Raw genomic sequence first — 15,373 nt, forward strand, 5'->3', positions numbered from 1 at the left:
TGGTCACTGGTCAGCGTCAGTTCATTCCAAGACTGATGGCAAAACAGATGTCACACGCGCATACCGTTAAGTGGGCTAAACGGAGGCGATTTTGTTGTTTCACAAGAACAAACATTCATCTTTCTAACAGCTTCGCTTCACATAGTCCAACGGCCGTTGCAACTCGGCCAGTGCCCAGGCTCCAACTGAAAAAACACAACAGGTTATACCATCCAAGTGATGCCACTGAAATCATGTGAGGAAGAAAACCCAAATAAAATGACACTAGATCAGAGTTTACCACACAACACTTGATACATAGAAGCCATGTCAACAATGTATTCAGCAAGTTCAAAGATAAAGCTATAATTATCAGTGCCATTTATACAGGTCACACAGGCAGAAGTACATGGACGCTGGTTATGCAAATTGCATCATACAGATGTCAAGGAAAAATTTGACACTTCTGTGTCCTTTTTCCCCAGTTTGGTAATCTACACAAAAAAAATCCTATTATTCTACACTTGTCAAGCAGGTGAACGCCCAAAAGAATACGAAGCAACTGACAGCTAAAGAAAACCTAAGAGAACAATATAACACAACTTTACATCAAGACCATGGCTATAAAGCAAGATTTTTGGTGGGTCCTCAGGAATTAGAAAACCTCAAGTGTCCGGTTCCTCCCTGATACTTGATGGTTTTGAGTGATGTTCCTCTTCTCCCTCTCTGATGTGAGGAAGGCTAAAGGATATGTCATCAAAACCCAATTCACCGCTTCCAAATGATTCAGAATCTACATGTCGCTTGTAAGCTTCATGAAGCTGCAGCACATACTCAAGATGCCACAGGACCTCGCCCATTGATGGCCTGCTTCTCCCATCATCAGCGAGACATTTCTCTGCGATCTCACCAAACTTCTTCAAGGATTCTGATGAAAAATCACCATCAAGCCGAGGATCCATGATTGCTTCCAGCGAACGCTGGCGCTGCCATCTCATCGCCCATTCTGCCAAGTTGATTTGATCCTTTGGCAACGTGGGGTCTATCACTGGCCTTGCACAAGCAACTTCAAAGAGCACCACTCCAAAAGAATACACATCGGATTTTTGTGTGAGTTGTTGCCTCCGAAAGTACTCAGGATCTAGGTATCCGAAGCTTCCCCTGACTGCAGTACTAACATGGGTCTGGTCAAGTGTTGGTCCAGTTTTTGACAACCCAAAATCTGCTATTTTGGCAACAAAGTTGTCATCCAACAGAATGTTGGTAGTCTTTACATCCCGGTGGATTATACCTCGGTCTGCTCCTGTGTGGAGGTAGTGAAGCCCACGGGCCGCACCGATGCATGCATCAATCCTTTGCTTCCATGTAAGAGGAGGGAGGCCACTCCCGTAGAGGTGGCTTCTCAGTGTCCCCTTAGCCATGTATTCGTAGACCAGAATCATCTCCTTCTGCTCTTCACAATAGCCAATCATTGCAACAAGGTGCCGGTGCCGAAGCTTGGAAAGCATCGCAATCTCCGTTTCAAATTCTTTCAGACCCTGGCCACATAATGTATTAGCACGTTTGATCGCCACAGTAGTGCCCTCATCGATCTCACCTTTGTAGACCTTGCCAAATCCTCCAGAACCAATGACCAAGGATTCATCAAAGTTCTTTGTGGCAGCCCTAATCTCCGCAATGCTGAATCTTCTTCCCATCCTATGACCAATGGAAGAGGCATTTCGTGCCAAGGATGATTTACTGGCTGCACGGGCATCTGTAGTGCTTTTCATAGTCTCATGAAGGACCAGCGGATGCCAACCGGGAGGGGCCTCCTTCTTGATAGCTTTTCGTTTCTTTCTTATATAACACCATGAGGCCAGAACAACACTTGTAAGTGCCACTACAGAAGCTGAGCCAATACCAACTTCTTCCCATAATTCTTTCCTCTTCCCCCCCTTTGAAGAATCCCTCTGGTTGCCCATGTCAATATGACCAAGCACATAATCAAGGTTACCATTCCTGCTGAGCTTGAATATTTCCAAACCATTCAGAAGTGCATCAGTACCTGAAGCGCTGGTCATGGAATCGGCGCCTAGTTGAAGCCAAAGTGAGTCTGCCTGCTGTGTCAAGTTGTCAAAGAAGTCCTCATGATACGCTTTGTTAATTCCCCCAGCCCTGGCATACACATCATAGTTCTCCGCAGCAGTCTTGTTATTGATGTAGATCTTGAAGATCCTCTGGCTGGGCTTGTCATAGACAAGCTCGCAGAAATGAAGACGGACTAAGTAATCAAAGTTTGGGTGGACATAGAATCGCCACGATACGTTGAACCTCTTGTCCACAACCATGTTGTTGCCCATAATTCTTGCAGTCTCGTAGACATCGATCGGGGCAATTGAGGAGTCATTGCTTGAGACATACATTATGCTTGAAGCATTGGAAACGGTCTGAGCAGCATTTGTAGAAAACATGAATGCTTCATCAGTGTACCATGGCCTATGGAGATACTCATCACTGGCCGATTTAAGTGCAGGGCCTCCAATGTTCAGCCGGTACATTGTCTCGACACCTCTGTCACTCAAGCCAAGAGGAAGCTGCACACCTGCACCACCAACTTTGCTCACCGAATCATTGAACAAATTATCTGGGGTGAGCATGACCTCAATTGCATTTACAAATGCAAATGACCCAGGGCTTGGATCAAACTCAATCTTCAGGCCATTAGCATCAACCACAAGAAAGTACTCCTTGACAACTGCATTGATGACTGAATTGCTCGCAGAGTTTCTCCAAACAATCTCCTCTGATACATTGAACTTTGAAACAAGCTTGAAATAATTTGCAGTGACATCAAACTCAGAATTGTTTGCACTGAAATTCCCATATGTGGTAGGGAAGAAATGCAGTCTGATGCAGTAACTTCCTGGCAGCAAACTAATGGTATACCAAGTTGTTGTGCTGAAGAAGCGGGCAGAACTGTAAACCGGTCCGAAGATTTCATCGGAATTTCTCTTTCCGGCCAGTGGTGCGGCAAGCCCAGGGCTGCTCAAGGTAAAATTCCCCCCAGGGGCCATGTCGCCAATCCATCTCCGCCCATCAGCATCAACAGTGCCGTTCGAGCCACAGCTCAGAAGCAGTTCGCTTCCATGAGCTCGAAGGAACTGCAAGCTGAAAAATGCAATGCTTACTACTGCTAGCACAACTGAACTCATCTGAACGTCAGTCACTGCCACCATTTAGCTCTTGCAGGTCTCATCTAGTTTACGAACAACCTAAAAATAAACAAAAAAGTTAAATGCAGCAACTACGAGAGGCAGAGCTACTACGTATGAAAAGGGCTCATCATTTCCCCTTCAGATCCAAATCACCAGTTCGTCGAAACAAAGATCCAAATCACCAAGGAATCAAAGACTCTTACCGAAAGAGGCAGAATTCACCGTCTTCCGGGGGAGGTGCCGTGGCCGTCCTCTACAGCTGACGCATTCCGCCCCAGGCCAGACGGCGCAGACGTCGGCGAAGCGGCGCACGGGTGCGGTGCCCGCCACGCGTCGCCCTCGGCGGCGGCGGCCCTCCGGGCGAAAGGCGACGTGAGAGCGGGGATCGAGCCGGCGGCGAGTCGGGATCGATTTCCGGACGGGCGGATGCGCCGGATGGATGGATTGGTTTCTTGGAGAGCACAAGAGAGACAAAAGCGCAGCCAGAAAGAGGAGGGAAACCAAGGGAAAAAAATTGCTAGAGCAACTGGGGTGGAGCAAGCGCCACTGAAGCACAGCACTCCCCTGTCCCCTCACCCGTGCTCGCTCGCTGACGTGTGCACGAGAAGCAGTGTCATGTGTGTTGATGAATGATGTGGATTTTTTATCTAGCAGTATCATGCAGCTGATGTGATGCGTTTAATAAACGATAGTTCAAATGCAAAGCCAACCCAAGTCCTCTGATTAGTTCAGAGCTTCATTTCAGATGTGTAAAAGTAGCAGCAAAATGGCAAGCAACCACACTGACAGCTAAAAGCAAACTGTCCCAAGAAAATCCACTGTTAATACAGGAAAGATCGAGTCTAATCCGACCAAACAACCAACAAACTTTGGGGCTATTCGCTTCAACTTATTCAGCCGGTTTATCAGTCACCAAACAGTGTTTTCTTCTCACAACAAATCAGACGTTTCAATTTTTCAGCCGGCTTATGAGCTGAAGCGAACAGATCCTTTGGAGGTAAGCATGCAATATGACCATGTTTGGACGTTTGGTACTGCTAGGAAATAGGTTATCACTGACGAGGAGATGGGTGAAGTAGAACCATTTCTAGAGCAATGATTTCTGTAGCATTTACATATTAGCACAGATTTGTCACGGCTCATGACATCGAAAGCAAAGTTAGGTCTACGAAAAGTTCAGCAGTTATCCACTGACAAAAATGAAGAAAATGTTTTTCTCATCCTCCCTGCTGCTCTTGCTCAACTTTCTGGGCAGTGGGCCCTCCCTGGTTCAGCTATACAGTATTGTTCTTTCCTTTTCCCTCCTGAAAAGTTGGGAATGCAGCCATACTTGGGAGAGGGTGACTGGGGGAGTGAGTGAGAATCCAATCACATTCCATTGGATGGGAGGGTGGTGGTGGGTCACATGGATGGAGGGTGCCGCAACACATGGTCCTGTTCCTTCCTTCCTCTCGCGCCGTGCCTGCAAGCAGATGCAGATGATGACACTGTCCTGATGCCCTTGCTCCTCGTCATGTTCACATGAACAGCAGGCAAGATCACTGGCCTGTGATCGCCATTACGAGATGCCCTCCTCACTGCTTCACTTTCCTCAAGAGACTGGATGTGTTAGCTCTGATTCTTAACGGCAAATAAAGTCATGGTGGTGCCAATTGTTGGCCGACACTTAAATAATATACTGCTATATATACTTATATCACAAGAAGAAAACAAACGACGTCTAGATCACAAGCGCCGACGCATGAATTTCAGATTGAGGGGGCGCCGACGCGTAGGGAACAAGATTTGCCAACCTCTCACATCAACCCTGCACTTTCATCTTCAAGAAAAGGCAATAGCTGCATGCATTGTTTTTTCAAGTTGTGCCAAGAGGTCTGATTTGACCCATGAGAAGAAAATAAACAGGCGCACCCAATCACAACCCGAGCCCCGGCTTCCTTGTCAGATCATGATCCCACTGTTCAAACGATCAGAAATCAGCAAAGGAAAAAAGGAAAATTCTGAGGTCAATTTGGGAGGGAAGCATCCAGGAAGCTTCCTGCGCGAGAACAAAACTCCTTGCCCTGCAAATTCCCAGCTCCTGATTTTTTTTAAAAAAAAACCTGTAGCACGTGGCCACTGCATGGCCTGACAGATGCAAACATTTGTTTATAAGGTCTTGTTTAGTTTTCAATTTGGGGGTGACAAAATTGGCATTTTGCCATAAATGCGCAACTGTAGCATTTCGTTTGTATTTGTGAATTATTGTCCAAATATTGACTAATTAGGCTCAAAAGATTCGCCTCGCAAAGTACAACAAAACTGTGCAATTAGTTTTTGATTTCATCTACATTTAGTACTCCATGCATGTACCGCAAGTTTAATGTGATGGAGAATCTTCTTTTTGCATAGTGCCAAAGTTGGGATTTTGGAGGGAAGTAAACAAGGGCTAACACAAACAATGGAGATGTAGGGTGCAGAATTGCTTTGGCGTTTGGATGTCAGGGGCTAAACTTGAGCCCTGTCACATCACACGTTCGGATGCTAATTAGGAGGAATAAATATGAGCTAATTACAAAACTAATAGCAGAACCCATAGGCTAAATCGCGAGACGAATCTATTAAGCCTAATTAATCCATCATTAGCGAATGGTTACTGTAGCACCATATTGTCAAATCATGGACTAATTAGGCTTAATAGATTCGTCTCGCGATTTAGCCTAGGGGTTGTGCAATTAGTTTTGTAATTAGACTTTGTTTAATACTCTTAATTTATGTCCAAACATCCGATACGACAGGGGCTAAAATTTAACCCCTCCTTGCCAAACACCCCTTACGGGGGTGTTTGGCAGGGAGGGGCTAAATTTTAGCCCCTGTCACATCGGATGTTTGGACACTAATTAGGAGTATTAAACATAGTCTAATTACAAAACTAATTGCACAACCCCTAGGCTAAATCGCGAGACGAATCTATTAAGCCTAATTAGTCCATGATTTGACAATGTGGTGCTACAGTAACCATTCGCTAATGATGGATTAATTAGGCTTAATAGATTCGTCTCGCGATTTAGCCTATGGGTTCTGCTATTAGTTTTTTAATTAGCTCATATTTAGTCCTCCTAATTAGCATCTGAACGTGTGATGTGACAGGGCTAAAGTTTAGCCCCTGACATCCAAACGCCCCCTATGGCTACTGCTAAAATAATAGCAATCATTCAGACAACGCATCACTTGACAGGCATTGAAAACTGTGCGTCCTGACATCGCCAATGATTCAACGTTGGGTTGGGTTGCTGCCCAGAGCGGCAGAGCATACTGTCCAACAGTCGAGTCATTAGAGTGAGTGCTCCGGATTCATGAAAATAACACCACCGAAGAAATGAAACAAAAGGCAGCATCAAATTCGTTTTGAGGCTTCGACTCTGCGCCATCAGTTTTATAGTCTTGCAATTCCTGCTACCACACCCTCGCTGTTCAGGTTGGGCTGAATTTAGGTGACCTTAATTGGGCTTGTTCAAAGACATCACGCGGTCCACCCACCCGTCGTGAATTAACCCGTCGTGAATTAACTTGGGTCACAGGTGTGTGGGGTTTCGGCCGCCAATCATAGAAGGCTTTCCATCCATTATTTGAGATAAGTGCGGTGAATCCTCATCCGTTGGATATAAACCACCGTCCCTAACCCTACCTTCTTCCCTGCTCAAGCTGCCACCACCGCTACCTACCGTGCTCGCTTCGGGTCCCGGCATCCTGCACCTCCCCATCGACCGCTGGACCTCCCATCGCGCCGCCGCCTCCTGCAGCCCCGAGCCTCGTCGCCTCCCGTGCGCTGCCGGCAGCCGGCCGCGACCCTGAGCTCCGGCGCCCACGGCCCCTGGCGCCGTCGCCTCCTACGCGTTGAGCTCCGGCACCCGCGGCCCCTGGCGCCGCCGCCCGCGGCCTCATGGCCCGCCGCATCCCGTGCTGCACCGCGGCCCATTGTTCCGCTGTGTCCCACGTTGACGTTGCCCGTCGTCGGAGAAGAAAACAACCAAGATATGAAAATGTTGATGTTTGTTCGAAAAAATGTTGAATCCATTTCTTTCAAATGTTGATGTAGTTATCAATAAATGTTGAATCTATTTTTTTAAAATGTTAAAAATGGTACATTTTTTCAAAATGTTGAATGTAGTATTCTATTTTTTAAGAAAATGTTGAATTTAATCTTCTAAAATGTTGAATTAATAGGCTTTAAAGCTATGTTATCTATCACACGGAAGCTAGGCCGCTGGTTGATATGGAGGTCACCTCCGTTCAGGTTGGGCTGAATTTAGCTGACCTTATTTGGGCTTGTTCAAAGACCTCATGCGGTCCACCACCCACGTGCGCGTGGTTGGGAGAGAACTTTTTTATTTTTATATATTTTTTTCAACGCAGCTGGCAGGAGCGCCTTACCGCCGGCCCAGGCGGCAGATGGGCCAGCGGAAGGGTCTTACCGCCGGTTGGCCGGCGACAAGGGGTACACCCCTCCGCATCGCACATTCAAAATATCATAACTAATTCATATCAACTCGGATGGAGATAAACTTTATATGAAACTTGTAGATCTCGACGAGATCTGCAACTTTGTAGTTAAAATTCTTTTTCATTTAATGTCATATTAGTGCTCAAATAATCGACACAAGTTTCAGATCTAAAATTCAATTTTTAGATCTGAAATTGAGCAGCACACTTTCAAAAAATGATAACTAATTTATATGAGCTTAGATAGAAATAAAATTTATATGAAAATTGTAGCCCTCGACGAGATTTACAACTTTTTAGTTCAAACTGTTTTCATTTGGAGCTATTTAATTGATATGAATTAGTTATGATTTTTTAAAAGTATGATGCGGAGGGTGTATCCTTGTCGCTGGCAGGGCCGGCGACAATAGCCTAGTTTTGCAATTTTTTCATCCGACTATATATTTCGGCAAAATCAAAAAAAATATGTATATAAATAAAAAAATCGGTTGGGAGACTTGTTTGGACGGAGGCCACCTCCGTTCAGGTTGGGCTGAAGGTCCACGTGGTTGGAGACGCGCGGCCACATTGCTAGGGTGGGCCCTCGCTCGCAATTCCGTGGCACGTACAGATCGTTCGACGGCTGTAACAAACAAGAAACTCCCTTCTCATTATGCATGCACCTAGTGTTGTTTGGAGATGCATGCGTACACGTATCTGTCGTATCTTGATTTTCACGATGAGGGAGCCCTTCCCAGTTCCCACAGTCACAGCACGACCACGTACATGGTTACAAATTCAACGTGGTGCCTGCCTCGGGTCATGGGATGGGACTTGGGAGTCCCGTCAGCTATTCTGGTTGATAAAGGCGAAAGTGATCGATGAAGATGACGTTTATATGTTGGGAAAGCTAGACTGGCCTCTGGTGAGTGGATCAGCAGCATGATAACACACAGGCAACAACATAAGGCCTGTGGATGTCTGTGGGCTGGGGGCCTGCTGGGCCGTTAGTGGCTTTTGCGTTTTGGCTGGGCTGATGGACTTCTGAACTGCATCTACCAAAGCCCGCCGCAGACCGTAGGCATCACAATTCACAAAGAAAGGCTCAGCGCCATTGTCAGTAGCTTGAGGACACAAAATCAAATGAATGTCCACCATGATCTTTTCTTGTGAAAGCACAACCTTGCGGGCTGATGAAGAAATGGTTTCTAGTTTATCGCTGCTTCTTTCTCTGAGGGCGCAAACATTAGCACGCTCATTTCGTTTCACACAATAAGCTTCTTAATAAGGTGGGTATGGTTCCAATCCAAGTTTTCCATATCGGAAGGTGGGCAGGGCAAAATTGAAAATTCACACTTGGTACGGTAGATTCCCACTATTCCACGTACCCTATTGCTGACAAGGCTTTGCGAGGCATCTCCCGGTTGAGGCATTTTGTCAAGCAAGTCATGGGTGTCATTGGAGAAGGGCAAGCTCGAGCTCATGCGCCTTCGACGTGCTCGTCTAAAAGGTGGCCACACGCTTCACCGACGTCGCCCGGAACCTCCAGCGGCAATACAGAGGCGCTGAAGTCGGGACCTGTGGCAAGACAGAGCACATCATGTAGTTGGCCGTCATCATAGGTGTACCACAGTGCCTAGAGCCGCTGGTGCCGGAGTCGGGGCCGCGGACGGTTGCGTGAGTGCACGCTTGACATGAGCCGCGACCTGGGCTTTGGAATTGTCATGCACCTCGAGGTCCAGCCGAGGTACTAGCCGCCCTACCTCTCACGGACAGGGGCAGAGCTACGTTGTTGGTCCTGGGTGCGGTCGCACCAGAAAAAAAAAATCCACAATCACTTATCACATTTAAATTTTTACCATGTTAGCATAAATTCTCTACATATGCTGTGAAGCGGCACACCCCCGTATTTTTGTCTAGTATTTTTATCTAGCTCCGCCCCTGCTCACTCATGACGATGATGATCTTGGCGACAACTTGGACGCAGGATGCAGGCGCGCAGCCATGAACAGCGGCGGCGAGCGGCGACAGCTGCCTCAGCCACTTGTTGACGGCGCACTGGAGCTCACACCAAAAGGGGCCGAGGACCATGAGATCAGCCTCCTTGTCATCAGCAGCGGCGCATGCCGGACGGTGCCAGCAATAGGAGACACATGCCGAGGTTGTCACGGCCTCGCTGCCTGCCACTGCCAGTGCCGTCAGTTATGATTATGGCTCCTTCCTGCTTGAGCTTCTCGGATTGAAGTTTCAATTCGCATCTTCAGCTCTTACTACTCAATCTTGGTACGTACTTCTTGTAGTTTATTGCACATTAAAGATTCAATTCGTATCTCCAACTCAAATGCGCGGTCGATGGGCTGCGCAGCGCCGATTCGCACCTCCCGGCCTACGAGCACGCGTAGGAGAAACTGCAGGACCTCGAGGACAATTGCGAGCTTATCGAGGCGCTTGCCCATCCCCGTGGCTACGCAGCTCCGTTCCAAATTTCCAGTGAGCTTGAGAATGACGCCAGCGATACTCATAACTTGCTCGACAAAGCTATGCCTCACAAAGCCAAGCCACATCAGCTTGCGGATGGGTGTGGACTTGCGGTGAATAATTTTAAATTTACCTAAAAATGCACTTTTAGAGTTGATGCACTTTCAGAGTTGATGTGCTTAAGTGACATACTCACATAAGTTTAGGGACCGCGTATGCATTTTACTAGTCTCCAACCAGCTATTTACTGCATGCAGTGATGCGAGGCATGGTGGCAAAGCAGAGCGGCAACTGAAAACGGAGCAGGAACGGCAACCTAGTTGCAGCCACAAGAGGCTCAACACCATGCAGTCAAGTACAAGCGTACAGGCTACAGCACGTGTGTTTCATCTCGCATTAGACAACCGAAACCCTGACATTAATTAATCCAAACCATGCATAATAATGCATCGAAAGCAAAAAAATAAAAAATAAAGCACTGTCACCACTGAACACGCCGGGACTAAGGTCCCGGCCCCAGCTACCACACCGCACCGATTTAACGTCACCCCGCAACGAGCCAGATTCCCGTACAGACAGGTGTTGTCCCGTCATCAAAGGAACATGCACGGCCGAAGGTCCAGAGTGAAACTCTGTCGGCCTCCGGCCTCCGGGTAGATCAGATTTCCTCTGGAGTTCATGGTTAGTTCCATCAGTGAAGAGTTCATTCAGAGACTGAGCAATTGAGCAGGCAGTAGATTTTGTTCGACCATAGCCTTGTTTAGTTGGCCAATTTGGGAGATGCAAAATTCCTGTTCCAGCACTGTAGCACACTGTAGCGTTTCGTTTGTATTTGTGAATTATTGTCCAAATATTGACTAATTAGGCTCAAAAGATTCGTCTCGCAAAGTACAACAAAACTGTGCAATTAGTTTTTAATTTCGTCTACATTTAGTACTCCATGCATGTACCGCAAGTTTGATGTGATGGGGAATCTTCTTTTTGCATAGTGTCAAAGTTGGGAGTTGGGAGGTAAGTAAACATGGCACATGTCTGAAGAATCTCTGAAAATAGCAGGAGCCATGACCGCTCAGTCATCAGAGTATCCGGCTGGTTACCCCTTAGCAGTTGCCACAATCTCTGTCGTGATCCATATGATGATGTGGTGGTAAGGTAACCCTTTTTGGCTTTATGGATTTATTGGGGTTAGGTAGGAGCATGCAGTGTCCAAAAGCTGCCAACTAATATATAGTATAATCGTCTGGCCCGTGCCTAGGCCAACGTTTTGTGCTCATCCCTCCTCGGCGCTGGACCAGACGCGCGGACCTGCTACTCTGGTTATGGAGTAAAAGATTCCTCTGCCTGTGCACGTAGATCCAATGCACTCACACCCTTATTACCGTTCACTCACCTAAAAGCAAATGAAAGTTGTTAGCAGACACTTGCACTTTACTAGACTGGCTAGCTAACTGTCCTGGTTATAGCAGTAGCCAGTGCCCAGCAGGCCATTTTCCATGCCCTTGCATCGTCAACCTCACGGTCTTGACTGGTTATGGTTAGTCACTAGTCAGTCAGTAAAAGGATTCTCATGGGCATCCGTAGCTGCAGACTAACGACGACGCAGGCATCTGCTGGTTAATCCAACAAAACCGAGCACTGTTGCCCTGTGCGTCCGTGTGGATCTCAATCTCATCGTCCCATCGGGCGGCAAGGACGGGGTGACGAGGGCTCCGTGATTGGACGGGCAAACGCCAAGAAAGCGTGAGCTCGTGACTGCCTGCCAAGAGCAAGCAGGCGACGCATGAGCTAATCAATCGAGTTAACGCTCCCGTGGTCTCATTAAGCGAGAATCTAGGCCCTGGAGAGGCAATATTAATGGCTTCCCTTCCCATGCACGCCGTCGTCGTCGTCTCCGTCGGAGCGGTGGCTTGTCCGTGAATTCCGGCATCTCGATCGCCTTGTGAACACCGATGAATGGAGGCGAGAGCTAGAGAGACTGAGAGAATCTCAACACAGGTGGCGTACGTGGTAATAGTAGATCGAAGCAAGCCGACAGAGGTTGGTAATGGCTCACATGCTCACCTAACCTGGGTCTCCGTCTCTCTATCTCTCTTCAGCCCTGTTCTTCTCAAACTCCCAAGTCCCAACCGTGGTCATTCTATCTTCGTTCTCACGCCAGACTCCACCACGAAAAAAAGAGTGAGCCCCTACAGAGCCGCAGGCAGATAGATCCTCACCATTTTCTCTCTCTCACGCACATCGCATCTCCCAAAATATACCCTTTGGTTAAGAGATAGAGAGATAGAGAGAAGGGTTACCGGGAATCAGAGTGTGTATAAAAGGGCCCGGTCCTCTGAGGTCTGAACCTTCAAGTGCCCCGTGCAGCTGTCTCCTCAGTCCTCACTAGCCCTTTCTCCATCACAAGCGTTAGGCTTTCCCTCAGCTGCAAAGGTACGTCGTGTTACTCAAAGAAAGCAACCTTTTCGTCTGAACTCTAGCTTCGTGGAATTGGGAATTGGGACACTGGGCATGTTTGTTTCATATACTCAGATCTATCGGTGGGACCTCATATCTCGTTTACAAAATTGACGAGTCTAATTCTTGCCCTGCAATTCGGTGAACCAATTGAAGTAATCTGTCTGTATTTCTTGAAATACGCATGGTGCGCGTTGGCTTTCATCCTTAGTCAAATCAAATGCAAGAAATTGAAAGATTTGGATCTTGATGAAAGGGGAAGGAAATGTAGTAGTGCCACAAGTCACCAATATAGAATTGAGCTGTTACTGATACTTGTTTGGCAACGACATCTCGCAGGCTTGAAGCAATGGCGTCCAAGAGGCTTCTCGTCGCGCTCTGCGTGGTGGCGCTGTTCGCCGTGAGGTCCGAGTCCCACGGCCTGGAGGACTTCAACGGCGGAAGCAGCACGGCGACGCCGGCGATGCAGACCTTCTTCAAGCCGGAGGCCGCGGCGCTCCCGGAGGCCCTCGACGCCTCCATGCCCGCCACCATGGCCGCCAAGCCGGAGGCCTCGGCGATCCCGACCACCACCACCACCACCACGGCCACCGCCACCACCACCCCCACCAGCACGGCGTCCGCCTCGCCGCGCAGGTCCGTGTCCGTGGCCGCCGGCGTGGCCTGCGGCATCGCGGCCGTGGCCGTGGTCGGCATCGCGGCGGCCGTGGCGTACGTGGTGCGCGGCAGGCGCGGCGCGCGGCGCGGCACGGAGGTCCAGCTCGGCTCCTCCGCCCTGTGAGCCGCGGCCCTACTAGCGGGAGCGTGCGGGACCCACCCGGCCGCTTTGATATGATAGGCCATCATCATTAGCTGGTTACGAGCTAGCGTCAATTTAGCTTTGCTTTTGTACTATTGATTTGGTTTGCTTTTGGGTTAGTAGTTTAATTCATCCCGGGGTGGTGGCTGCGGCTGTGGGGTGTCGGTGAAGACGCCGAAGCTACCGATCAGCACGGCGCGTGGGTAACATAAATAATGCTGGCGGTAGCGTGATGTGTGGTGTGGTGTGTTCAGGCTTCGGAGTTCAGACCTTGCTATATATTCCTGCATCAGGATTTCAGGATTTGTGCTGTTCAGATGTTGGCGTGTCTAGGAGTACTAGCTGACGGGCTCCGGAACGCCTGAACTCTGTAGCCTGTACCTTCTTGTAGTTGCAGCGTTAAATTCATGCGAACCTACCCTGTAAATCCTTCTGAAACTCTGAATTCATACGTCCCAGAGAAGGAGCCAAGTGACTTCATGATTATAGGTGGTACCTGCCAGGCTTGCCACAGCGCCCGTGTTGTCCGGATGTGGGAGCAACAGGACAACGCCGTGGCGCCTCTGCCATCGCGATCTCGCCATGGACCATGCGTGGCAGGCAGGGGTCGCGTGCAGGCGATCTAGCTTTCCGTGGAACATGGCGGCGAGTGCGCGAGCGCGAGGGTGGCAGGGGCTTTCTCCGGCGTCAGTGAAACCGACAGGGGAGCTCTGGGGCAGCCTGCGGAGCCGTAGTAGATCCGTGATTGCAGCTTCCGCGGTCCTGCACGGCTGCACTCCCGCTGCTCGCGGCGACGTGGTGATCCCGGCGTTCTCACTTTCCCTGGGGCAAAGGGCAGCTGGTGGCGCTCCGCAGGGCACAGGCGCGTGCGGCGCCGTGCCCCCAGTCCGCTGGCCCAGGCGCCCAGCTGTTGCTACAACCAAGGCACCAAGTTACCACCAGCGCCTGTCGCTCGTGCGCTGTCGGTGATCCACCGCCCCGGGGCCGCCGGGTCTGAACGGCCGGGAACTCGGAGAGCGGCACGCCGGACCCGAGAACGCCGCGCGCGCGCGCGCACGCGGGGGCTGGTGCGTGACCGACGCCGTCGCGTTCGCGTCGACGGTCCGTGTGTTCTGGGTTCGAAAATGCACACGGCAATCGTAGTATCGTACGAAGAGGATAAATGGATAATCAAATGATCGCTGCAGATAGTAAATTTGTACCCTTCTTTTTAATCGGAGAAAAACCGTAGTACTAGTGCAAAATTTGTAATTTGAGATTTGAGAAGGTTGCAATTTGCGAACCCGTCCGGCCCAAGTTACGACATAGGCCCATCAGTTCCTTTTACCTCTCGAAAGCCGTAAAAGCAAAGAAAGGCCCAAACAGAAGTAGCCCTGGAACGCGAGCGGGCCACCTGACCCACCTTCCGCGTCTCGTTGCCTCTGCGGGACCTCGCCCAACCAGCTGACTTTGGCCTTGTTTAGTTGCTCAAAGTTTGGAGCTGCAAAATTACTGTTGTAGCACTGTAGCACACTGTAGCGTTTCGTTTGTATTTGTAAATTATTGTCCAAATATTGACTAATTAGGCTCAAAAGATTCGTCTCGCAAAGTACAACAAAACTGTGCAATTAGTTTTTGATTTCGTCTACATTTAGTACTCCATACATGTACCGCAAGTTTGATGTGATGGGAAATCTTCTTTTAGCATAGTATCAAAGTTGGGAGTTTTGAAGGAACCTTTACCTGCCAGCACTTTCTAGAGCAGAGGTGTAGATATGCGTACAGGCTGCCTGGGCAGGCGAATCTACCTCGGTTCGGCGGTCCCTTTGTGGTGCCTACCACCACCGACGGCACCACTAGCTACACCGTGGGCCTGGGGCTCGCTCCCGGGTGAACAACTAAAGACGCATGCAGCAGATGTCTCTTCTCTGTCAGCACCAAGTACGCACGGATTTACTTCTCCCTCTGCTTTGTAATGCCTGCATGTTCTCCTGGATCCTGAGTTCCCATTCGCTCTCATCACATT

General features: G+C 49.1%; 2 protein-coding genes across 2 annotated transcripts; one reads left to right on the forward strand and one right to left on the reverse strand.

The window, feature by feature from the left end:
* Positions 1–290: 290 nt before the first annotated feature.
* On the reverse strand, positions 291–3,759 carry LOC117864411 (probable receptor-like protein kinase At1g30570). Its single transcript, XM_034748514.2, has 2 exons — positions 3,380–3,759; positions 291–3,233 (listed from the first exon to the last, which is right to left on the reverse strand). The coding sequence occupies exon 2, from the start codon at positions 3,195–3,197 to the stop codon at positions 645–647; it is 2,553 nt and encodes an 850-aa protein (XP_034604405.1). The 5' UTR covers positions 3,198–3,233; positions 3,380–3,759; the 3' UTR covers positions 291–644.
* An 8,429-nt stretch (positions 3,760–12,188) lies between these two features.
* On the forward strand, positions 12,189–13,795 carry LOC117862534 (uncharacterized). The gene is made up of 2 exons (XM_034746026.2): positions 12,189–12,545; positions 12,909–13,795. Exon 2 carries the CDS (start codon positions 12,919–12,921, stop codon positions 13,348–13,350), a length of 432 nt encoding a protein of 143 aa, XP_034601917.1. The 5' UTR covers positions 12,189–12,545; positions 12,909–12,918; the 3' UTR covers positions 13,351–13,795.
* Positions 13,796–15,373: the final 1,578 nt, after the last annotated feature.

Source organism: Setaria viridis, chromosome 7 (genome assembly GCF_005286985.2).
Source record: "Setaria viridis chromosome 7, Setaria_viridis_v4.0, whole genome shotgun sequence".
Taxonomy (NCBI): Eukaryota; Viridiplantae; Streptophyta; class Magnoliopsida; order Poales; family Poaceae; genus Setaria; species Setaria viridis.